Below are 24,945 nucleotides of genomic sequence, written 5' to 3'. Positions count from 1 at the left end.
TTGTTTATTTAAGATAGGTCTACTCCTTTTTATTTCTTGCCTATGACTTCAGTATTTAAAAAGAATAAATTATCATAAAAAAGACTTAGAGTCAATGAAAAAAATTAAATAATTTAGATTCTAATGAGGTGATGTGACGTGTCAATCTATCAATCAGGTCAAGTTTTGAAGAAAAATAAAACATAATTCAATTGGTAGATATTAAATGGTTTAACATTTAGTAATTAGACAAGAATAATTTGATCTATCCTTTATATATAATTAATCTTAAAAAAATTACAAAAACATAAATTTTAATTTAATAATTAAATCGAAAAAAAATCAATTTTTAAATATAAAGTTATTGACGTAATAATATTTAGTAAAAAGTTATACTAATTCTCCCATTTTTTATTAATTAAAGTTATTATTAAATATTTTACAAAATTAATTAAATTGGCTGATTGAATTGATCAATAATATATTGAGTCATAACAAGTCGGAAAAATTGTGAAACAAAAACCTTTCTAAAAAAATAATTTAATTGGGTATAGAAAACCAATTTAAACGGGTAGAACGAACAATGCAATTTCTTTTTTATATTAATTTAAATTCCTATTTAAGTTTTTTTTATATAGTTTTATGATAAATTATTATTTAAGAGTTAATTTTAAAACTATTTACTTAATGTTTAGGTATAATTACCTTATTCGTCCCTACATTAGGATCAATATTTAATTTACTATAGTGATTTTAAAAAAAATCAATTTGGTCCCTATGTTTTTTAAAATGTATACAAATTGGTATTTTTCGGTAAATTGCACCTTACGACGTCAAATGTTGTTTATGTGGCAAAAAGGTGAGATTGAAAGATGTGACATGTCAAGACCAGATGCTGACGTGCCAATTGAACCATTGAAATTAGGATTGGAATTCGTTGACCACCACTTTTCTCCACCTTCCACAACCACCCTTTTCCCTTTTCTCCCTCTCTCTCCTCCACCATCTTCCAACTTGGATCACAACCTTTTTCACAAGTTTTTCCGATTCATTCCAACCTTAACACCTTCAATCACATTGCACTTTTGTCATCATCATCACATGCTCCATTTCCACACGTCCTTCTTCTGACCTTAAACTTCCCAACCTTGGCTTCACCCAATGTTTCTCTCACTCAAAAGGTAATACCAATCACCCCCCCCCCCCCCCCCCCTTCTCTATTTTCTTGCACAAATGTTGACTATTCTTTTATCCACAGACAATATTTGACAAGAACCCTACATTGGCCTCCTCATCGGAGCAACCAACTACCATTATCTGCACCCTAGTTAGAATCTTGCTGCCTCACTGGTATCATCTATTCTTGATTAAAACCTCACATGAAAGATTGCATGTCTTAAGCAAACAATATCCTTTTATCACTGTTGATAAAGTTCATATTTGTGACACTTGTAATCGTGCAAAATAGAAGAAGCTACCTTTTACTCTATTGCTACCTCTTTTGTTTTTGATATTTTACTTTTAATATTTGGGGACCATGTCCCATTACTTCTATGCAAGGTTTTCATTCTTTTTTTTTATTGTTGTTGATGATTACTCTCGTTATACTTGGATTATTATGCTACATAATAAATCTGAAGTTCATCAGCACATCATTAATTTATCGTTTTTTGTTCAAAATCATTTCAAAACCACTATTAAAATTATTCGAACTGATAATAATGCAGAATTTGCTGTCAATTTTTTTTGCTTCAAAAGGTATTACACATCAAACTTCTTGTGTTGAAACACCACAACAAAATGACATTGTTGAACGAAAACATCAGCACATATTAAATGTAACTCGTGCTTTACTTTTTCAAGCTCATCTTCCTCCAATTTTTTGAGAGTTTGCTGTCAATCATGTTGTTTTCTTAGTCAATTCTATTCCTACTCCATTGTTAAATAACATTACTCCTTATGAAAATCTTTTTGACAAACCTTATGACATATCTTTTTTAAAAGTTTTTGGTTCTCTTTGTTATGTTAGTACAATTACTACACATAGAAAAAAAAAGTAGATGATAGATTTGTTAGAGGTATTTTCTCGGTTTCTCGCATAATACAAAAGGTTATATTTTCTTAAATTTGAAGTGTCATAGCATAGAGATATTCAGACATGTGATCTTTCATGAAAATTATTTTTCATATAAATAGGACTGTGGCTTGACTAGGGACCCCAACCGTTTATCTCTCCTTGTTTCTAACAAAGATAATTCTGCCTATGATTTTTTCTCTGATACTGCACCTCCTCCGAGCCACCAGCATCTACTCCTGCATCCAGAACTGCATCTCTAATAGAGCCGCCACCTCCTGCTCTTCCACCTAGCACCTCACCTGATCTCCCTCGACGATCCACTCGTCCTTGCCGATAACCTCTCTATCTTGTAGACTTCCAAACTGCAAACAATATTGTAAGTAGTCGATATCCAATTCACTAGTACTTATCTTACAATTCAGTATCTTCTAATTTTAAAACTATTATCTCTTCTATTAACTCACACCCTGAACCATGGTCTTACACTGAGTCTTTCGAAAGTGCTTCTTGGCAATCTGCCATGCAAGCTGAGCGTCAAGCTCTTGCCACTAACAATACCATTGGCAGCAAATGGGTATATAAAATCAAACACAATTCTAATGGCACTATTGAGCCTAATAAAGCACGATTAGTTGCCAAGGGCTTCACCCAACTAGAAAGCTCAGACGTTTTAGACACTTTTGCACCTGTTGTCAAACTCACAACACTACGTTTACCTCTTGTTGTTGCCACCACTAAAAACTGGATTTTAAAACAACTTGATGTCAATAATGCCTTCTTTCATGGTGACCTTCTTGAAGAAGTCTATATGACCCCCCTAGCCTTCCTTTTCCTTCTCCCTAACATGTGTGCAAGCTTCAACATTCTTTATATGGTCTTCGTCAAGCTGGCCACCAATGGTATGTCAAGCTTTCCACTTTTCTTTTATCTAAAAAATACTTTATTTTTGTCGTTGATCATTCTCTTTTTCTTAATTACACTAACAATAAACTCATTGTCATTCTTGTTTATGTTGATGACTTGGTATTAACTAGTGATGACATAGAGGAAATCAATGCCATCACAGGCTCTCTTCATTACCATTTCAAGATAAAAAAAACTTAGGTAATCTCACCTGCTTTTTGGGTTTTGAAATCGCTCGTAACAGTGTTGGTCTTCATCTCAGTCAACACAAATACACCCTTAATCTCATCCAATAAACTAGCATGCTTAACTCTGCACTTGTGGTCACTCCAATGACTCACACCTCTCGTCTTTCTCTTGATCACGGAACATCCCTTGATGTTGATGCCACTTCTCAATACAGAAGATTTCATGGCCGCCTCATATACTTAACCAATATTCGACCAAACATCGCCTTCGCTGTCCACAATCTCAGCCAGTTCATATCCACACCCACAACTCATCATCAACAAGTTGTCTTTTGTCTTCTACGATACCTCAAGGGCAACCCTGGTGATGGCCTCTATTTTTCACACACACCAGCATCCTTCAACTTTGTGGTTTTAGTAACTCTGACTGGGCCACATGCCCTGCCACACGAAAATCAGTCACTGGATATTCCATCTTTTTAGGGGACTCCCTAATTTCATGGAAATCAAAGAAGCACATAATTACTCTATACATAAATACTAGCAAAAACACATAATCATCACTGAATAATAGTTCTTTTATTTATTTTTTTACTCACTGGCGGAAGCACAAACGTTCTTGCAAATATATTCAAAAATACATTTAAAAATTTTAAATTTATAACTGAATGAACATAATTATATTAAAGCAATTACATCATCTTATTCATCCTCATTGTAAATCACTAATTTTGATTTGTTACTAATATAAAACTAAAAAAGATGAATATAATAATGAAAAGAAAAAGAAGAAGAATAAGATGAAAAACTCTAAACTCTAAGAAAATATCTATTTTCTATACCCTTTTCTCTTTTCCAATAAGAATGACGTATTTAAAATAAAATGATAAAATGAAATATTAATATAATGATAAAATAGAAACAAATTTGTGTACACCAAAAAAAAGTTATAATAGAAAACTTTATATAGAGGTATAACAATTCTTTCCAAATTCAAACAAACGAAAGAATAAGGGTAACAATAATAAAATATATTTTTTTTAGTGAAGTTAAAGTAACTACCAGTCAAACCACTTTTCAATTTTCAATTCAAAATTTTATTTCATTCATTATTTTCAAATAAATGGAGAGTACTTCTCAAACAGTTTCTTTCAAATTTAATATTAACCTATTTTTTAATTTCAAATTTAAATAATTATAAAATAAAAAAATAACTAAAATAAAATAATAAAATGAAAAATTGATATAATAATAAAATATGAAAAATATTTTTACAACCAAGAGGAATTCCTTATAGTCAGGTATAGATATATTATCTTAAAATAAATAAAAAATTAAATTACTTAGTATTTATTGAATTTATGTTTTATTTTTAGTTTAAATAATAAGGAGCAACATTATTTTAAAAACCTAGAATAACTAACCTAAACAGAACAAAATTTATCTCCTTAAAAACCGAACATAAAAGCACCAATTTTATTATTATTTTTTTTTTTACATTGATATGAAGAGTGTTGTTAAATACAAGTCATCATCCTAATCTTAGTTGAAAAATAGGAACTGGAACCAGAAAAAGAGGGAGAAAGGGCGAAGAAAACACTAATACAACAAACTCTATCATGGTAGATAGGGAGAAACTATAACCGAAATACGTAGTTGAACTGAGAAAATTCACATAGAGAAACATCTATACCACAATTCATTGGCTGATTAATTTTTCAACACTAAATGAGTGTGAGAAGTCTTTGATCGCTGTCGCAATCTGATAGGATTTTTGTTTCGGGCGGCGGCGACGCAGGTAGACGCAACTGAGCACGGCGGTGCCGAAGGAAAAGGAAATTATTAATCATGAAGAAAGGAAAGAGTAAGAATGGCGGCTTGTTGCCGAATTCGCTGAGGATTATCTCTCTGTGCCTAAAGACTGTGTCAACAAATGCCACTACCGTTGCTTCTACTGTGCGCTCTGCCGGCGCCTCTGTGGCCGCATCAATTTCCTCCTCTTCTGATGATCACAAAGATCAGGTACTGGTTCACTCTCACATGAATTTTTTTTTTTCTCGTGAGCGTGTGTTAGTTACCAATTATCAAACAGGAACAAGGCCTTGATTACCTCTTATGAGGGAGAGCAATGTGTAAATATAAATGCAATGATTCTGTAAATATAAATGCAATGGTTTTGTAAATATAAATGCAATGGTTTAAACTGAAGATATTGGCGAATATTACTTATTTACGACATGTTTGAAACTTTTTTTTTTACTTCTTTCTCTCCTATTATAAGTGCTAACAGTACTTATAAGTGCTTCTTATGATGTTTATCCAAACAGCAGTGTTTATCTTATGAAAGTGCAAACTGAGTTGTCTTTACTAATTTGTTAATTGAAATGAGTGTAAAAAAATTCAGGAGAAAATTGTATGAAAAAAATCAGAATTTTTTTTTGTTTATAGGACTGGTTTCTGGGGACAATATTTGTGAATCTACTCCATAGTTTTTTTTTTGGATTCTTGAGAGATATTATTGTAATTGTAGAGGGTGTTAATTTCATATTTATCCCAACTATGTAAGATATTAGATTTGGAATCTATTTTGTTTACTATTTATCGATAGTTAGACATTGGAATTTATACGACCTTTAAATTCTCTATATAATTGATTTTCCTTCAGATCTTGGTTTAATAGCTTTGACTTGGTCGATAGATTTCCCTACATTTTCAGACTCAATGCTTTCCATTTTGGCTAATTTTCCATTTTCCAGTCAAAAATATGTTCACGATGATTCTACTTTATTCTTCTTTGAACTTTATATTTCATGGGCTAATGTATCCAATATGGCGTCCTACTAATTATAATTTTACCTTTTACTACTTCGTCGATAGGTAACCTGGGCTGGTTTTGATACACTGGAACTTGATCCATCAAACTGCAAACGCATTCTTTTACTTGGTTATCTGAATGGATTTCAAGTTCTTGATGTGGAAGATGCCTCTGGCTTCAGCGAACTGGTCTCAAAGCGCGATGGCCCAGTTTCCTTTCTACAGATGCAGCCCTTCCCTATCGGTGGTGATGGCCACGAGGGATTCAGAAAGTCACATCCTTTACTGTTGGTTGTTTCTGGGGATGATAATAGCAATGTTAACCGGAACAGTACTTGTTTGAGTGGTTTAGAGAGCGATGATAATGTTGAGATGAATTCTGGGAACGATTTCAAATCTTCAACAACCGTTCGGTTTTACTCCTTGAAGTCTCACTGTTACGTTCATGTTCTGAAGTTCCGTTCCACCGTGTGTATGATCAGATGCAGTTCACAGATAGTAGCAGTTGGTCTTGCCACACAAGTATGCAGTGGTTTTTCCTGTGTTTTGTATAATTTTTTTAATACATATATAAGAGCATTGTTGTAGATATAGATAATGATCTTTTTTGACTTAGCTTGTTTGCATAATGTATACAATAATTGATGTTTTTCTTGATTACTTTTGCAGATACACTGCTTTGATGCTGTAACTCTTCAGAATAAGTTCTGTGTTCTCACTTATCCTGTTCCTCAGTTAGCTGGACAAGGAACAACTGGTGTTAATTTTGGTTATGGTCCGATGGCTGTGGGTCCAAGGTGGTTGGCATATGCTTCTAACACCCCTCTTCCCTCTAATTTAGGTTGCTTAAGCCCTCAAAACTGCAGTACTTCATCGGGCATTAGTCCATCAACTACTCCAAGAAATGGTAGTTTAGTGGCTCGTTATGCAGTGGAGTCCAGTAGACACTTGGCTGCTGGAATAATCAAATACTGTCAAGATCTGCTTCCTGATGGCTCCTCTTCACCCATGTCATCAAATTCAGGCGTGAAAGTCAATAGGGTTACAGGAATTGATACAGATAATGTGGGCATGGTTGGTATTGTTTCATGATGCCTAAACTACTTAACAAATTAGATATTTTTTGTGCTTTATATGAGATGTTAATCTCCAAACTTTTTTTGTCATATGGTTGATTGCAGGTAGCTGTTAGGGATTTTGTTTCCAAAATGATCATCTCACAATTCAAAGCACACAGTAGTCCTCTTTCTGCACTATGTTTTGATCCTAGCGGGACCCTTCTGGTCACTGCATCTGTCTATGGGAATAACATTAATATATTTCGTATAATGCCATCATTCACATGCAAGAGTTCAGGAATTCCAGGCTCAAATTGGAACTCTTCTCACGTGCATCTTTATAAACTTCACCGTGGAATAACACCAGCTGTCAGTACATCTTAGTTCTGATGAATTTTATTTTTTGATGATATTTCTTTTATGGTTTGCCTTCCCTCCCTTTTGATGTTTTTTTTTTCTTATTTGCCAGATGATTCAGGACATCTGTTTCAGTAATTTCAGTCAGTGGATTGCAATTGTCTCCTCCAAGGGTACATGTCATCTTTATATTTTATCACCTTTTGGGGGTGATACTGGTTTTCGAATTATTAGTTCTCAGGGTGAAGAACCGTCCCTACTTCCAGTTTTTCCTCTACCTTGGTGGTATACACCGGGTTCCATTTCTTATCAGCAATCTTTGCCTCCCCCAGCACCTGTTGTCCTTTTCGTGGCTAGCCGGATAAAATATAGTAGTTTTGGATGGCTTAATACTGTTCACAATTCTGCTGCGAATTATACAGGAAAAGTTTTTGTTCCATCCGGTGCTATTGCTGCCATCTTTCACAATTCCTTATCTCACTCGCAGCTTGTTAACTCAAAGGCAAACCCCTTAGAGCACATATTGGTATATACACCTTCAGGTCATGTTGTTCAACATGAACTTCTGCCATCTGTTAGTTCAGAAACAAGTGATACTAGTTTGGGAAACCAGTCGACTTCACTCCTGCATATGCAGGAGGATGAGTTCAGAGTCAAAGTTGAACCTATTCAATGGTGGGATGTCTGTAGAAGGTCTGAATGGCCAGAAAGAGAGGATACTTGCATCAATACCTTCGATAGGCAAGGAGGTATTGATAGAGTTCAAGAGAAAATAGGTTATAGTGACATCTATGGATTGGATTTTTTGGGTATAAGTGATGGGGCAGGGGAAAAGATGGTGAAATCTTCTAGTGAAAATATGCAAGAGAGGTTTCATTGGTATCTGTCAAATGCGGAGGTGCAAGGGAATTTTGGAAGGTTACCCATATGGCAAAAGTCTAAGGTATTTGTTGTTCCAAGTTTTGATTTTCGTTATACAGTAATATGAATTGGTAGTTAAAACTTTTGTTTCTTCAGATTTGTTTCTATTCGATGAGTTCTGTGGGAGATACTTTCAGTGCTACTGGGGAGTTTGAGATTGAAAGGGTCCCTGCTAATGAAGTTGAAATAAAGCGGAAGGAGCTGTTGCCTGCTTTCGACAATTTTTATAGTATCAGATCAAGCTTGAGCGAGAGGTGTTGACTATTTTCTTTTTCATTTCTTCAGTGTCTGCGATCTATATGTGGTGCAAATGCTTTATCGAATGATGTCATTCTATCTTATTAGTACTACTTTTGAATGACAAAAGTGGACTGAAACAGTGGTATATAATAAAACAAAATTAGTGAGCTTTACTAAAGACATTAAAGAAACAATATAATGGGTTTTAGCAGTTCTAGAGTTCACTTATTTCTTGTTTCAGCGGAGAACGAGAAGGATGATGTTTATTATTTGAATACTTATTTTCACTTAAATTGGTTACCTTCAGAGCACATGATATTCGTTAATGTTGAACATGAGCAATCTAAATTTTACAGGAGAGTAGTTTATAAATTTCCAACTACAACCTTGATAGTGCAAGCTCACCCTAACATACTCTCACTGTATATAGGTAAACTGGATTTACTGTGTTTGTTCTCACAGTTGTTGAATCATTGCTTGTTGGCTGCTTCCTTGAATGAGAAAATGTGTTGTCTGTACCTTCCTTTTTGCTATTATATGTGTTGAGTCGGGATTTCGAAGTCAAAGACAATTTGACTTTTAATGCACACCTGTCAGAAGAGAAGACAAAGAAACAGAAATAAACGCCAGTATTATCATATGCTTGCGTTCAGTTGATGAATTGGAGGCATCTGCGAGGATCTATTACCTTGACCGATTAAGTATTGTCTAGCAAAATGCATACATTATCATTAGTGGCAACTGTTATCCTAAAGGACCGTTTTTTGTTTGTATGTTTTTCAATGATCTTACTGTGGTCATGCTAATTACTTAATGTTGGCTTTAAATTTAGAGGCCTTGCTGGGGAAAGATATTTAAGGCCTTCATCTCCCGTTCCCAATCAAGGGGATTATAAAGAGACTGCTGATGTGACAGTTATTTGTCATTCAAAGCCAGCATCGCTGAGTTCCACTGAAAGCTCTGATGGAGGTAAGAAACTAGTGTACTGTAAATATATTTCGTCCAGTTAGTTTTGTAACTTCTGTGAGGCAAATGGATGATATCATAAAATAACCCATTGGAGTTGTGCAAAAAAGATGATACACATTTTCAATATATTTCTACTTTTTTCCTACTTTAATGGAATGATTGATCAATAGCCTAGTACTACACATTGCACACCGTTTAAGTAATCTTTTATATTTTGCAATCACTGACATCCTCTTCTAAGTCTATTCTTAGTTTTTTATTTTGAATTTCGTGGTGGCAACCTCCCATTGATGTTATTTACTAATTTTTTCTAGGATCATCGAGAAGAATTGAAAATCTGCTCGACTTGGATCATGTTGCTTCTAGTTATCAAATACATGGTGAGATATGCCTGGAAAGAACGGGGACAATCAATGTTGAGCCTTCTCTACAAAACCAGATTGTGATGGAAAGTCCATCACGTGTGTTAGGAAACTCAAAAAATGTCGATTTTAATGCTGACCTTATTAGTAGTCCTTTATTCCAGAAGACAAATGTAACTTCTGATGGAAGAGATTCTATAGGTTTTGGGATCAATGAGAACTCAGCATTGGTCCTAGAACATTTTTCACACGAGACTGAATTCGTGGAAGCAAAGCAAGAAGGTGCTGGGATATCTTTAACAGATGGGCACTGCCAAACAGAGGAGCATGATGGAAGTAACCTGTTAACTGAAGTTGCAACTGATGATGTTGACAGCAGCAGTAGCCACCATGAAAAAGAGCAACTGGAGGAGGATGAGGAGAATGATGAAACGCTTAGTGATATATTTGATTTTTTCAAAGAAGGTAAAATATAAAGGCTGCAGCTGCATCTATTCTAAATTTTTTGTCCTTGGTTTGATGGTATTATCTTATTATCATCTGTTAGTCTATTACAAATAAATTCATTAATTTCACACTTTAGGTTGATTACAACAATCGAAGAATAAGTCACAGCGCCTATGAAGTCATCTCGTCATCTGTGCTGGCTGGAATCATAGCTAGGAAATATAAAATCAATGTAAATATTGTGAATAAGAAATGGCAAATGAGCACAAATTTAGTTGTTTGCTGCTGCATTGTGAAGTCTCGGTGGGACTCTAACCCTTGTACATTCTGTAAATGGAAATTCAACTATTCATGGGCTTGCTCACTGAGTCCTATAGTGTGGAAAGTTCTGGGGTAAGGGGTATTTTGAGTTTGTATTTACAGTCCTAAACTTATCATTTATCAATGTCTGTAAATAAGAATCAGGCATGGAATTCCCTTCAAGTTGTGTAAAAACTTGAATTTGGCAAGGAGAAGAAATGAAAACATGTAAAAGCTAAATTAATTGTGTTAACTGATGCTTCTCCCTCCCTTCATGCAGATGGTGTAGTATGATATCAGCATAGTGTGATGATTGATTATGTTAATGGACAGAACTGTCTTTCTAAACTTTGCTTCAGTTCCTTTTATTGGAGAGAAAAATGGAAAGTGCGATAATTATTGGAAGAACAATGTAAAATATAGAATGAGCAAATGAACTGCATGGTTGTGGCGGTCAAGGTACATAAGGATCAACAACCACATCAGATTAGAGTTTTATTTCATATGGCATCCCAAAAGAGTGAACACTAGACCCAAATGAATGGGACTCTATTTTCATGTGTACTTCCAAAATATTTCTTTGATTCTCTTTAGTATGAAGAACGTATTTTGACACCATTAAATTCCAGGAATTCTCTTCTTTTTATAGGAAAAATATTAAAATAATTTACGGTAATATATTTATTTTATTTTATTTCATTTACAAGGTGTTGAAAGTATAGGTTGAAGTTCAATTTAGTCTTTATTCAACATGTTGTGAGGAGATTACGTATTTAGACTCTAATTAGACTTTATTAAGATTTAGTTTTATAACTTTTAAATTTTAGGTGTATTTTGGTGAAATTCTTTTATCAGCTAATTGAAAACTTTAAGTTAGATGACTTTTTTAAGTTGGAAGCTAGAAATTTGAAAAGACACATATTAGATTATTGAATTGAAAATGTTTTATAAGATTCAAATACTATCGTTTAATTTCAACAATATATCAGTATGCAGAACCAACAAATTAATAGACTTTGAAAATATTTTCTCTAATATATTTCTAATATGTGTATTCATTATAATAAGTTTTATAATAGTAATGTAATATGGTTTTTTTGGATTGTATTCTTCTTTTAGTTACAAGTCCAACTACGACTTCAGAAAAGTAAATTCACACACAAAAAAGATGGTTTCTTCATGCACCACCATGACTTCTTCGTGCACCTCCATAAACTTTTAAAATACCAAAATTATCCTTTAGTAAACATACAAATTAAAATTGTTTCACATTTTGTCTGCGAGTGAAAAAGAAGGTGCATGGTGTGGTGGTGGTGGTGCAGAGTGAAAGAGGTGCTTGGAGTGGTGGTGGTGATGCATGCTCCTTTTGATGGTCCGCAATGTAATGTGCACACTAAGAGTGTTCTCGATTAGACAATCTGGTTCTTTACGCATAAAACAAGAGTGTTCTGGATTAGATAATCTGTAAGTATATCGGATCCGGAACGTATCAAAATCACACTTCTGGATTCTGTAATCTAGTACTAAATGAACTGTGGATTACGCAATCCGAAAGTCAATTTTGAACATGATATATGCCTTACGGGTTACAAAATCCATAACTCGTGTTGAAATTTGGCTTACAGATTACGCAATCTGGAAGTCATTTTGAAATGTCAAATATGACTTATGGAGTACACAATCCGGAACTCATTTCTCTATCAAAATTTGACTTACGGATTATGTAATCCAGAAGTCATTTTAGAACTTCAAATTTGACTTACGGATTACATAATCCAAAATACATTTTGCTGTTAAAATGTACCACAATACATAATTCGATGCCTATTTTTGTGAAGGAGCACAAACGCACAAATGCTTTCTAATATGTACAAAACCAGTAAAATTAAACTTACTAACCTGTGAATGAAACAAGCAGTGATGAATGATGGAGAAGGAGAGGTTTAGAAAGGATAAGAACTTTGAGAGAAGAAGAATTGAGAAAGGGAGTGATGGAGAGAAGGAGAAAGCTCAGAAGGAGGTGGGAGGGGATGGTTGCGGTGCGGAGAGTGAAAGAAGCACACTAAAACACAATTGGAATTAAGTTAAAATAATATTTTAATTTTTTTTACTAAAGAGTATAATAGTAAATGCGCTTTTAGTATGGAGTAAATGCGCTTTTAGTATGGAGTGACAGAATAATGTAAGAATAAACTGTAAAAAAAAATATAATAGATTAATGCAATATCAATCCAATCTAAAAAGTCAAACATTCAAATAACAACAACCACTTCAAAATCACAAGAATTAATCTAAAACCCTATAAGAATCTTAGTTCAACTCTATTACAACCAACAACATAAGAAGGGAGAATAGAATTGAGATTTCAGAGAATCATTCATACATCTAAGAAAACTCCACATAGTTAACTAAAACTCTTAAAAAAAATTGGATGAATTGATATAACAATTTTCTCGTCACATTAATTCTATAAAACATTAAAATATTCATAGGTAGAATCAGAAATAGAATTTTTTTTAAATAAATAGAAAAAAATTAGAATAAATGAGAACTTTCTCTCTATAAAAAAATTAACCGCTTAGAAATAATTAAGATGCAGTCACATCTTAATTGATATGTCGAAAAACTTTAAAAAAATATTTTTAAAAAGCTAAAGATAATTTATTAAAATAAATAGAGAAATAATAATTTTAACAATGAAGGAATATAAATAAATAATTTATATTTATATTCTAAAATATAGCTGAAATTTTTGACATTTATTATTTTATATTGAATTCTTCTCCTTTTTAATTCTATTTATTAAAGTATACCACGATGACAAGTTTGCCTAGTGTAAGTTGCTTCTCCAAATGGAGTAAAACCAATTGACCAAGCCTTCTGATCCTTCATAAATCTCGTTATTTTGTTAAAATGAGGTAACAAATTAATTAATTCAAAATATTTCTCAAATCCTTTTTCTCTATATTGTTTTTGCATAACCACATTTGACTGGTGCATGAAAAAAAGGACTTTATTTCTAACATGTTTTGATTAATGATTTCTTTTATACGGGTTTAGGGTCTGTATAGAGAAAAATGTTTTCATTAATGGACTTTGTTATATGTGGAAGAATCATTAGTCTATAGAGACTGAGGACTTCATGTTATATATGGATTGGATAACTGAAGTATCTCCCTTTTATTTATTTTATTTTTTATTGACAAAGAAATTAATAATTTATTTTTTAAAATTCAATTTAAAAATAATTATGAATATTATAAAATTATATTTACTTTTAGTTGTAAAACTAAAATAAATGCATCCCATCATAAAAAAATTTCTTTGGATATTTAGTTTTTAATCCTTACATATATTGACACGGAAATTGAAACGATACGAACATGAATATACGCATAATCTCTAAAATATAAAACACATAGACACATATCTATATATTATATAAATTGACAATAAAGATTTATGTGCGCAAGTATGTTTCAATTTTTTTATAGCAGAAAGATGTTTTTCATGACTGGTTCAAAAGAATTTATTCTTAATTTTCGTAATCATAATAAAAATTTATACAACATAAATTTGAGTTTTTAGAAAATTAATGTATTTCTCATTTATAAAATTGTGTTAGAACCATACTAGAATTGTTAGAAATCCAACAAATATTTTTTGAATTGAACAATTCACTGATACGTGTCTGTCGTACAAGTGTCATACAAGTGTCGGTATCCGATACATATGTCTGACACAGATACATCATGTAAGAGGTGTGTCCAAGCCTCATATAAAGATCATGTTTCTCAAGAATTTTTAGTTTTCTTACTAATTGGTAATGATCTTATTTCAGAACATTTGGTAATCACGTTTTTCTCAAATGACATTGGAGAAATCTGAAAGCAAAAGAATCTTATTATTTTTAAGAATGGTAGTTGATTACTCTGAGATCTTTTCGTTGGTCCAACTCAAGGCATGATATTGGCTTACAAGTAAAGAAAGATTAGCTACTTTTACTTATGCCAAGTGGTGCATAAACCCAAAGACTTGTCATTTATCTATTAGAAAAAACGATAATGTTGGGGGGTGTTTACTTTCTGTTGTTTGAGCATGAGACTGGTATTATTAACACTAGCCTTAGGCCAACAAGGAGGTATGTTGTTTTTTGTTGTTTTTGCAGGGTCGGTGAACATTGAACTTGCACAGGAGAGGATTGTCCCTAGGAGGTTATGAAGAGAAAAAAGTTTTCTGCATAAGAAGGGTGAAGGCTGAAAACAAGGGAGGAAGGTGCTTTGTTAGGATCATGTGTTTAACATCCTGCAAGTTAGCATTTTTGTTATTGAATAAGTCTCCAAATTATTAGGAAATTAATTAGTTCTGTTTTAACTATTGGTTTGTTACCAGATTTCTTTCCTGTTTTTTAGAACAATTTTTGTTCATTCCGTGTATAAATACATAGCTTTCCAGCTTTAATAAATTATCTCAGTTGATCAATCAAACATTATTTGTTCTGAAACTAAAAAATTGGTATCAAGAGCACTCTTCTTAAGGGATCTGTGAGGTCAAAATGGAAGGAGAATCAAGTTTTTCAGTTGTTGCACCACCAGTCTTCGATGGAGACAATTATCAAATGTGGGCAGTTCGTATGGAGACTTATTTGGAGGCTTTGGATCTTTGGGAAGCAGTAGAAGAGGATTACGAAGTCCCTCCACTTCCAGCAAATCCTACTGTTGCACAAATCAAAGCACAGAAGGAGAAAAAAACCAGAAAATCAAAGGCAAAAGCTTGCCTATTTGCAGATGTATCTCAAATGATCTTCACACGAATAATGTCCCTCAAAACAACAAAGGAAATTTGGGATTACCTCAAGGGTGAATTTGCAGGAGATGAGAGGATTCGTGGAATGAAAGTCCTGAATTTGATTCAGGATTTCTAGTTGCAGAAGATGAAGGAGTCTAAGTGATGTGATTCCATCACTAAGTCAATGAAGGAGTACTCTGACAGACTTCTCAGCATTGCCAATAAGGTGAGATTACTTGGTTTTGTGTTTAATGACTCTAGGATTGTTGAAAAGTTGTTGGTCACTGTTCCTGAGAAGTTTGAAGCCACCATTACTACTCTGGAGAACACCAAAGACCTGTCAAAAATCTCTCTTACAGAGCTCTTGAATGCTTTACAAGCACAAGAGCAAAGAAGGTCTATGAGGCAAGAAGGGGTGATTGAAGGAGTTTTACCTGTCAAGCATCAAAACAACAGCAGGTACAAAAAGAAGAAAAACTTCAAAAAGGAAGGAGGTTCCAAAAAATCCTACCCACCTTGCTGCCACTGTGAGAAGAAAGGTCATCCACCATACAAGTGTTGGAGAAGACCCGATGCCAAATGCTCCAAATGCAATCAACATGGACATGAAGTTGTGATCTGCAAAGTCAAAGGTCAGGTGCAAGAAGTAGATGCACAGGTTGTTGGTCAAGAAGAAGATCAATTGTTCATGGTCACTTGTTTCTCAAGTAGAGAATCGAGTGAGAACTGGTTGATTGAGAGTGGGTGCACAAATCAAATGACATATGACAAGGAGCTTTTCGAAGAATTGAAAAACACTGAAGTTAAGATAATGAGAATTGGAAATGGTGAACTCTTGGAAGTCAAGGGAAAAGGTACAGTAGCTATAGCAAGCTATGAAGGTACAAAATTTATTTCAGATGTTTTATTTGTACCTAAAATTGATCAAAATCTCTTAAGTGTTGGCCAGTTACTCGATAAAGGCTATAAAGTGTTGTTTGAGAATAAACAGTACTTGATAGAGATGCTAGTGGCAAAGACTTGTTCAATGTCAAAATGAAAGGAAAAAGCTTTGCTTTAAATCCAATGGAGAAAGAACAAATGGCCTTCAAGTCCAGAGCTAGTGCCACTGAGATTTGACACAAAAGACTTGGGCACTTTCATCATCAAGGATTGTTTCAGATGCAATCAAAGAAGCTGGTTGAAGGATTCGCAGACATTGATGATAATATTCCTCCTTGTCATGCATGCAATTTTGGGAAGCAACACAGGCAACCTTTCCCTAAACAAGCTTAGAGAGCCTTGAAAAAGTTGCAGCTGGTGCACACTGATTTGTGTGGTCCTCAGAGAACACCTTCATTAAAAGGTAACCTCTACTACATTATTTTTATTGGTGATCTAACAAGAATGTGCTGGATTTTCATGTTGAAACAAAAGTCAGAGGTTCCCAATATATTCTGGAAATTCAAAGCCAAAGTTGAAAATGAAAGTGGATGCTCAATTTAGATTATAAGGTCTGACAATGGCAAGGAATACACCTCTGATTCTTTCAACAAATTTTGTGAAGAAGTTGGAATTCAACATCAATTAACAACACCATATACTCCTTAACAGAATGGTGTCAGTGAAAGGAAGAACAAATTCATTATGGAGATGACAAGGTGTATGCTCCATAAAAAGAATCTTCCAATAGGGTTTTGGGGGGAGGCAACAAACACTGTTGTATTCCTACAAAAGCCTTGAAAGATCTGACACCATATGAAGCTTGGTATGGCTACAAACCTTCTTTAAAATTTCTCAAAATATTTGACTGTCTTTGCTTCACATATATTCCACAGGTCAAGCATGATAAGCTTGATAAAAAAGCAGAAACATGCATCTTTGTTGGATATAGCACTGTATCCAAAGCTTACAAAAATTTTCAGCCACAAACTGGTTGTGTGATTGTAAGCATAGATGTTTATTTTGTTGAAAATGAGCAATGGGATTGGGAAAGTTCAACTAAGGTGAATCAAAGTCCAAATGCTCCAAACAGTTCAACCCTTGGGAGCATGACAGAAGAATCTGAAGATGATGGACAAGATGTTGCAGTTGATGATGCATCTGTTAGAGGAACAAGACTGTTGTCTGACATCTATCAAAGGTGCAATGTAGCTGTTTGTGAGCCTGTAGGATTTCACGATGCAAAAAACAGTCAACACTGGATGGCTGCAATGCAGGAGGAGCTTTTTATGATTGAGAAAAATAAAACCTACGAATTGGTTGATCGACCTCCAAACAGAAAAATAATTGGAGTGAGATGGGTTTTCAGAACCAAGCTAAGTCTTGATGGTTCTATCAACAAATTCAAAGCAAGACTTGTTGTGAAAGGATATGCACAAGTTTTTGGTGTTGATTATTCAGAGACATTTGCACCTGTTGCCTGGCTTGACATTGTAAGATTGTTGCTTGCTCTTGCTGCTCAAAGGAGCTGGAAAGTATACCATTTGGATGTTAAATCTGCATTCTTAAATGGAGATTTGCAAGAAGAAATTTTTGTTGAACAACCTGAAGGCTTTGTGAATGAGGGCAATGAAAATAAAGTTTACTTTATGAAAAAGGCTTTATATGGATTAAAGCAGACTCCTCGAGCCTGGTACAGCAAGGGTGATGATCATCTGGTACACCTTGGCTTTCAGAAAAGCCAATATGAACTCACATTGTATCTCAAACATCAAGGTACAAATATTTTGGTCATTTCTCTTTATGTGGATGACATGTCAGTTACAGGAAGCAATGTTGAAGAAATCAACCGGTTCAAACTGGAAATGAAAAAGGTCTTCGAAATGACGGATCTTGGTTTGATGTCATATTTTCTTGGCATTGAGATCAAACAGAATCAAGATGAAGTTTTCTTAAATCAAATAAAATATGCAAAGGAGATACTCAAGAAATTTCTGATGGAAAATTGCAAAGTTGTGAACACTCCCATGAATCAAAAGAAGAAGCTAATCAAAGATGATGGTTCTGACAAGGTTAATGAATCTGAGTTTAGAAGTTTGATAGGTTGTCTGATGTACTTAACAACAACCAGACCTGACATCCTAAATGTTGTGAGTATTCTTTCAAGGTTCATGCATTGTCCAAACGAAACACATATGAAAGTTGCAAAAAGAGTTATCAGATATGTCAAAGGAACTTGGAATTTCGGTGTGAAGTTTCTGAAGCAAAAAAGAAATGAAGCTGATTGGGTTCTCTGATAGTGACTAGGGTGGATCAATTGATGATATGAAGAGCACATTTGGTTACTGTTTCTCCCTTGGATCAGGCATGTTCTATTGGAGCTCAAAGAAGCAAGAAATTGTTGCTCAATCCACTGTTGAAGCAAAATTTATTGTTGCAACAGCTGCTGTTAATCAGGCTTTATGGTTAAGAAAAATTCTCTTTGATCTAAATCTGGAACAAAAGCAAAGCACTGAAATACATGTTGATAATCAAGTTGCAATTGCAATCTCAAATAATCCAGTCTTTCATGGAAAGACAAAGCATTTCAACATCAAGCTTTTCTTTGTTCGAGAAGTCCAGAAAAATGGTGACATAATTCTTTGTTATTGCAAATCTGATAATCAAATTGCATATGTCTTTACCAAGCCTCTGCCAGTCAGCAAGTTCGAAGATTTCACAGCTAAACTGGGAGTTTGCAGCATTTAAACAAGGAGGAGTGTTAGGATCATGTGTTTAACATCCTGCAAGTTAGCATTTTTGTTATTGAATAAGTCTCCAGATTATTAGGAAATTAATTAGTTCTGTTTTAACTAATGATTTATTACCAAATTTCTTTCCTGTTTTTTAGAACAATCTTTGTTCATTCTGTGTATAAATACATAGCTTTCCAGCTTTAATAAATTATCTCAGTTGATCAATCAAACATTATTTGTTCTGAAACTAACATGTTCAAAGGTGGCTTGTTTATCAGATCTAGGGGCCTCCGTTGTCAAGCTTATGGTGCAGAGCCAAGTTTTTTGTTTGGTGGTTTACAAGTGAAATTATAGTGCAACAGTAGCTTTAAGAGACTAGTTGGAAGAATGTATATGTGTGCTAAGCAAAGTGTTGGATGTTAACAAAAGAGCATAGGGAGAATTGCTACTAACATAGTGCTCCTTGTAAAATAGTGCAGAAACAATTTGTTAAATTCAAATCTTGTTATGTGGTGTATTTCTTTGCAAAGGATTAATAATCTATGATGTTATGGATGAGGAAGTGTAGCTAGAATCCTTACATTTCATGATATTCTTGGTAAGTTGCACTTAATTTCTAATGTTGTATTGACTTTTAAGTTAGGAGGGGAGGTTATGTGGTTACTGTATAAGGGTTAGAACATCTATGAAGTGTCCCGTTTTATTTAATTTATTTTTTGTTGATAAAAAAATTAATTAAATAACATGTCACTTATTTTTAAGAGGGAAATTGAATAGGAAGAATTCAAATTTAGTTCAGAGTCTTCTTTCATTCCAAGTTAATGAGAAGCTAACAAGCTTAAAACTGAAGTTAATCTGACAAAAGTATTATTATAAGGTGAGATTTGATTGCTTTTAGAAAGTTAAAGACCTTGAAAATCACCCCATACATAGGAGGTTGAACACTGCATGTTTTTTTGCAAAAATGAAAGCTATGGCAAAATGGAAAGTGTAAAATTGAAAGGAGTATGAGACATGGATGATTGCGATTAAGCCTATTTACTCCAAATGAATATTTTGATACATTTACGTAAAGAGCAAGTATTTTGACGAATACGCAAAACAACTCCCAATTGTATTATCATTGTTCTGTAGCTTCATAATTATTTATGATCGTCAAATTCATTATGACTCTGGTGGACAAGAGCTACCAGTAAACAGGTAAATCTCCACAAATGGGTACGTACAAGTAAGTATTTATTTTACATGATTAAAACAAAATAACAAGGACAAAAAAAAATTAGAAACTAAAAATGAAAAAAAAAACAATACAGACCAAAGTAAAATATGTTAATTAGGACAAAATTCATATTTAAGTAAAAAAATAAAACACAGGTATTAATACTTGTGTACATATTGGTGTTGCTATCATAAAACATTTTAGAAGAAACATTTAGATAGTTAGAACTTTAGCCACTTAAAAGGAGAGATTATTGCCCTCAGAGGCAATCATCAAGAAGATTATGGATACAAATAAGGTTGGTAAACATAATCAATTCACTGCTGAAAATGTTAAAATATCAAAGGATTGAAATATAAGTTACTCTTTGTTGATCACTTCATTTAACAAAGAGTAATGCATGCAAAAGAGTAATGCATAGTTTAAAAAAATCTAATGGCTCCTTTTTCTTACTATAAAAAGAAAAATAATCTTTATGAAACTAATAGAGAAGAATTGAATGATCATAATAGATCATATGTTTGCTTTTTATATATATAAAAAGGGTGGAAATGGATTTAACATAAAAAAAAAACCTTGATATTTATTCAATTTAAAAAAAAAAACATGTTAAAGATGAAAATATATGATTGAGTCCCTTGATGCTTCTAAAATATTTATAAAAGTTCAAGTGCTTGCATCCATTAAAAGTGACTTTGATAGAGAATTTGAAAATAATAAATACAGATAGTTTTCTAAAAAAACTAGAATATTTAAAAAAAAAATCCTACTGGAATACCTCAACAAAATGAGATTAATTACTAAAAAAAGCTTCATAACAAAACTTGATGAAAACTCTCAACCGATATATTTTTAAAGTAAAGTAATTTACATTGCAAGCCGTGTTTAAGATATAATCTTTATCTTAAATAAAAAAAATTGATGAATTTAGAAAGACAAACTCTATGTGAATGCATTATCTTGAATATTAATACACTAACGTCATGAGACCCTCTTGTATGAAATATTTTAGGAAAAAAAAATCCGATTCCGATTCCACGATTCCTCCATTCCTCTTATGGAAAAAAGTTGCAAATGATTCAGTTTTTTTTTTAGGTAACCACCCAGAGTAATTCTAAATTTGTTAATAATATATTCCTATTGTTTTTATGGAAAGTACTTAAATTTGTTTGATATATTTAAAAATTAAATATATAATTTTAATATTTATAAGAGGATTAGTCTAATGACTGTGGTGCAGCAAGTATTGATTGTGCATAGAGTCTGGCTACTTACACAATTGACCATTATTAAGACCAATTTTATGGATGAAAAGGAATCTTTAAGTTAGGGACAACCACATCTCTGATAGTGTCAAAGTGTTATTTGTAAAAAAAAAAAAAAAAAATAAATAAATAAATAAATAAATCTTTTCATCAGTGGCATTTGACCAAGGGAGCTAAAAAAAATTAGTTGTATGAAGAAACCAATAATAAAGAAATGAAGAATTCAGGGGAAGGAATAAAGTTTCATGATGAAAATCTGATTCTGTTATGTTTACTCAAAATCTTCCTCTCCAAGAAAGAGAGGAGTTATGTTGAGCCACGATACTTGACACAAATTGGTTAAAAAGAAGAATATGGGAATTGTGAAAGAAGCTTTGGTCCATGGATACTATCTTCAACTCAACGCAATTCACTATGAATCTGCTAGTTGGAGAATGTTGGTTCTTTCTTTTCTACTACGTAACAAGAAAATAATTAAATTCATTGGTCCCTTCCAACTTTTATATTCCAATACGGTTCGTACAAAATAATTGCCAATCAAGTCAAACATACAACATTGTGTTTCATGTTACACCCTCTTCTTATATACTTGCGGCGGTTATATATATACATGGAAGGTGCAGTAATAAAAGAAGGGGAAATGTTTGTAACATTAAAACGGAAAAAGTAATTTGGCTTGTATTTAAAACAAGTCCATACATTTATAACATAACATCACATTTAATATTATATTTAAACAATGAGATTGTAACGTATGTAATGGTCACCCTTCATGGCTTGATCAATGATGACCACATCCTTTGAAGTAAATGAGTGGAACCAAAACAAGGTGGAGACATTTATTTGTGTAATAAGATTTTTGCAATGCAGACAAAGTTGACAGATAACCCTTGCATGTCACAAGAAGCATGTGAGTATGAGCTCGACTGCCATAAACCATGGTCTTCATCATCAACTGAAACTGAATCTCAATTCAACCCAGATCAGTCTACTTCTTACTTTAACATGAACTTCTTAGCTGTCAGTCTTAGACCGTGACCCAACAATCCTCCCTTCAAAAAAAACAAACGAGTAACGTTTACATTTACAAATAAATAAATAATAATAATATCTGACGTGTCACATGCACATGCATAGAAAAAAAAAAGAATTAACGCATCAGGCGTTTAACTAGCTAACCAACAACGTTGTCAGCAGTGTTTCCCACCTAAAACGTACACATGGATTGGATTGGAGCCCAGGTAGGCTCGGACAACCGTTTAATACGAAGCTGTAGGTTTGAGCCGAAGCTGCTCCGAAGCAAGAAAGAGTGAGAAAATTAGCGTGTATAATGTATTCTAGTTTGCCAGCCATACATAGATGGTAGCGATTTGTATTTTAGCTGAAGCGGATAGAGAGAGAAAGCAAAAGTGTGTGAGTGGGAGAGAGAGAGAAGTAGAAATGATGAAAAGGCAAAGGCAAAGGCATTGAAGAAACAAAAAGTAACACAGATTCAGCAAGGAATTGCTTCTCCTCCAAGCCTAAGTAAGCCAGCTATCGCCAGTTTCCGCCATTAAAACCTTCAAACCATTTTTCACGGGAAACCCCTCGCACTCCAAAACAAAAAAGCAACCCTCCCATTGCTATAAAAACCCTTCGCCACACTCTTTTTCTCTCTAACCTCCAATGGACGTCGCTTCCTACTCCCTGCTTTTCATGTGCTTTCTTCAATCGGTCAGAGGAATATTAGACCCCAACGATTTCCTCGCTCTGCAATCCATTCGGAAATCGCTTCACGATGTTCCCGGTTCAAATTTCTTTGCGTCCTGGGACTTCACCGCCGACCCCTGCAACTTCGCCGGCGTATACTGCGCCAACGATAAAGTCGTCGCGCTTAACCTCGGCGACCCCAGGGCCGGTTCGCCCGGTCTGACTGGAAAACTAGACCAATCGATCTCCAAGCTATCTGCTCTCGCCGACCTCACCGTCGTTCCCGGAAGAATATACGGCCCTCTCCCCAACTCTCTCTCCCAATTAAAAAACCTCCGGTTCCTCGGCGTCAGCCGGAATTTCATCTCCGGCGAGATTCCGGCGGGTTTAGGTCAGCTTCGCAATATTAAAACCATCGATCTGAGTTACAATCAGCTCACCGGAACAATTCCTGCGTCCATCGGAACCTTACCGCAGCTAACCAACCTTATCCTCTGCCACAACCGCCTCTCCGGTTCAGTTCCCTCGTTCGCCTCGGCTTATTCCCTAACCCGGCTCGAACTGAAGCACAACACTCTCTCCGGTTCCCTCGCACCGTACTCTCTCCCTCCCTCCCTACACCACCTCTCTTTATCATGGAACAAACTCACTGGACCCATGGACCGCCTCTTAACCCGCCTCAACCGGCTTAACTACTTGGACCTTAGCTTGAACCAGTTCACAGGCCCAATTCCAGCCCAAATATTCTCATTCCCCCTCACCAATCTACAACTCGAAAGAAACCAATTCTCCGGCCCGGTCCACCCGGTCAACGAGGTGACGATTCAGACCGTTGATCTCAGCTACAATAGGTTATCCGGTGAGGTGTCGCCCATGCTAGCGAGCGTTCAGAACCTGTACCTGAACAACAACTGGTTCACAGGGCAGGTTCCGGGCAGCTTCGTGGAACGGTTATTGGCGGCGGGCATTCAGATACTGTATCTGCAGCACAATTTTCTTACCGGAATTGCGATAAGCCCGACGGCAGATATTCCGGTGAGCAGCACCCTATGTTTGCAGTATAACTGCATGGTTCCACCGGTTCAGACGGCGTGCCCCTTCAACGCCGGGAGGCGGAAAATCAGGCCACCTCAGCAGTGCAACCGCCGCTAAAGTGTGTGAAACTAGCATGGTTCTGTTTCATAAAAGTTATTATATATTATATTATATTACATTATACTTCATTCAATTCATATCCCAGTTTCCTCTTTAAAAACAAAATTAGTATTAAAAAAAAGAAAGAAACGGAGAATTATTTATTACTACCTTCTATTCATCTTATTTTTGTCATATGAATAAGAAGACTCTGAATACACGCAAGAGTGTAGCGAAACCAGAGAGGTCATAGCTTTATCTTTATAGGTTACAATGTTCCATGTAATATGACTCATTATTAATGTAATATATTTTTTACAAATAAAATAAGTTTATCGTTTTGTCATCTCACTTTTTTTTGTTATTAAGCTTCACTTATTTCCATAGTTCTATTATTTAAACATTATCCTTTCATAAGGAAAATGTAAGAGAAAAAAATTAGATAATTGTTTAAGTTGTTTGATAGAAAAAATAGATAAATAAAAGTAAGGTTTTATTTAGTTATATTTTATTTCCTGGTTTTACTTTTTAATTAAAGCTATCACATTGTTTTTAATTTGTTTTGTGCAGTCAAATACT

At 34.2% G+C, this 24,945-nt stretch overlaps 3 protein-coding genes across 6 annotated transcripts; all 3 read left to right on the top strand.

The window, feature by feature from the left end:
- Positions 1-4,680: 4,680 nt before the first annotated feature.
- Positions 4,681-11,268, top strand: ATG18G (autophagy 18 G-like protein). Of its 4 annotated transcripts, XR_011081611.2 has the most exons (10): positions 4,681-5,169; positions 6,025-6,483; positions 6,631-7,035; positions 7,143-7,388; positions 7,489-8,319; positions 8,394-8,551; positions 9,370-9,506; positions 9,821-10,333; positions 10,452-10,708; positions 10,896-11,268. XR_011081611.2 is itself a non-coding variant. In XM_068616767.2 (9 exons), the coding sequence occupies exons 1-9, from the start codon at positions 4,996-4,998 to the stop codon at positions 10,907-10,909; spliced, it is 2,937 nt and encodes a 978-aa protein (XP_068472868.1). In that variant the 5' UTR covers positions 4,681-4,995; the 3' UTR covers positions 10,910-11,268. The 4 variants fall into 4 exon arrangements, 2 of the variants coding, with proteins under 2 accessions (XP_068472868.1, XP_068472869.1); XR_016521251.1 differs by lacking the exon at positions 10,896-11,268 and having other exon boundaries at positions 8,968-9,506; positions 10,452-10,868; XM_068616767.2 differs by lacking the exon at positions 10,452-10,708.
- Positions 11,269-15,170: 3,902 nt separating this feature from the next.
- LOC137816027 (uncharacterized) lies at positions 15,171-18,621 on the top strand. Its single transcript, XM_090296848.1, is given in 2 exon segments — positions 15,171-16,415; positions 17,221-18,621. Coding segments are annotated over 2 exon segments (2,646 nt in total).
- Positions 18,622-22,206: 3,585 nt separating this feature from the next.
- LOC137814174 (uncharacterized) lies at positions 22,207-24,712 on the top strand. The gene has a single exon (XM_068616766.2). It carries the CDS (start codon positions 23,209-23,211, stop codon positions 24,382-24,384), a length of 1,176 nt encoding a protein of 391 aa, XP_068472867.1. The 5' UTR covers positions 22,207-23,208; the 3' UTR covers positions 24,385-24,712.
- Positions 24,713-24,945: the final 233 nt, after the last annotated feature.

Source organism: Phaseolus vulgaris, chromosome 1, assembly GCF_051622355.1.
Source record: "Phaseolus vulgaris cultivar YP4 chromosome 1, ASM5162235v1, whole genome shotgun sequence".
NCBI classification, from domain to species: Eukaryota; Viridiplantae; Streptophyta; class Magnoliopsida; order Fabales; family Fabaceae; genus Phaseolus; species Phaseolus vulgaris.
This window is presented reverse-complemented; position numbering and strand designations above follow the sequence as displayed.

What these genes read in the sequence shown, in the direction of transcription:
- LOC137814174 (XM_068616766.2), top strand. Translation starts at nt 23,209, where the DNA reads ATGGACGTCGCTTCCTACTCCCTGCTTTTCATGTGCTTTCTTCAATCG.
- ATG18G (XM_068616767.2), top strand. Translation starts at nt 4,996, where the DNA reads ATGAAGAAAGGAAAGAGTAAGAATGGCGGCTTGTTGCCGAATTCGCTG. An exon ending in ACCGTGGAATAACACCAGCT is followed by an intron (nt 7,389 to 7,488) that starts GTCAGTACATCT and finishes CTTATTTGCCAG; the next exon opens with ATGATTCAGGACATCTGTTT. An exon ending in CACTGAAAGCTCTGATGGAG is followed by an intron (nt 9,507 to 9,820) that starts GTAAGAAACTAG and finishes AATTTTTTCTAG; the next exon opens with GATCATCGAGAAGAATTGAA.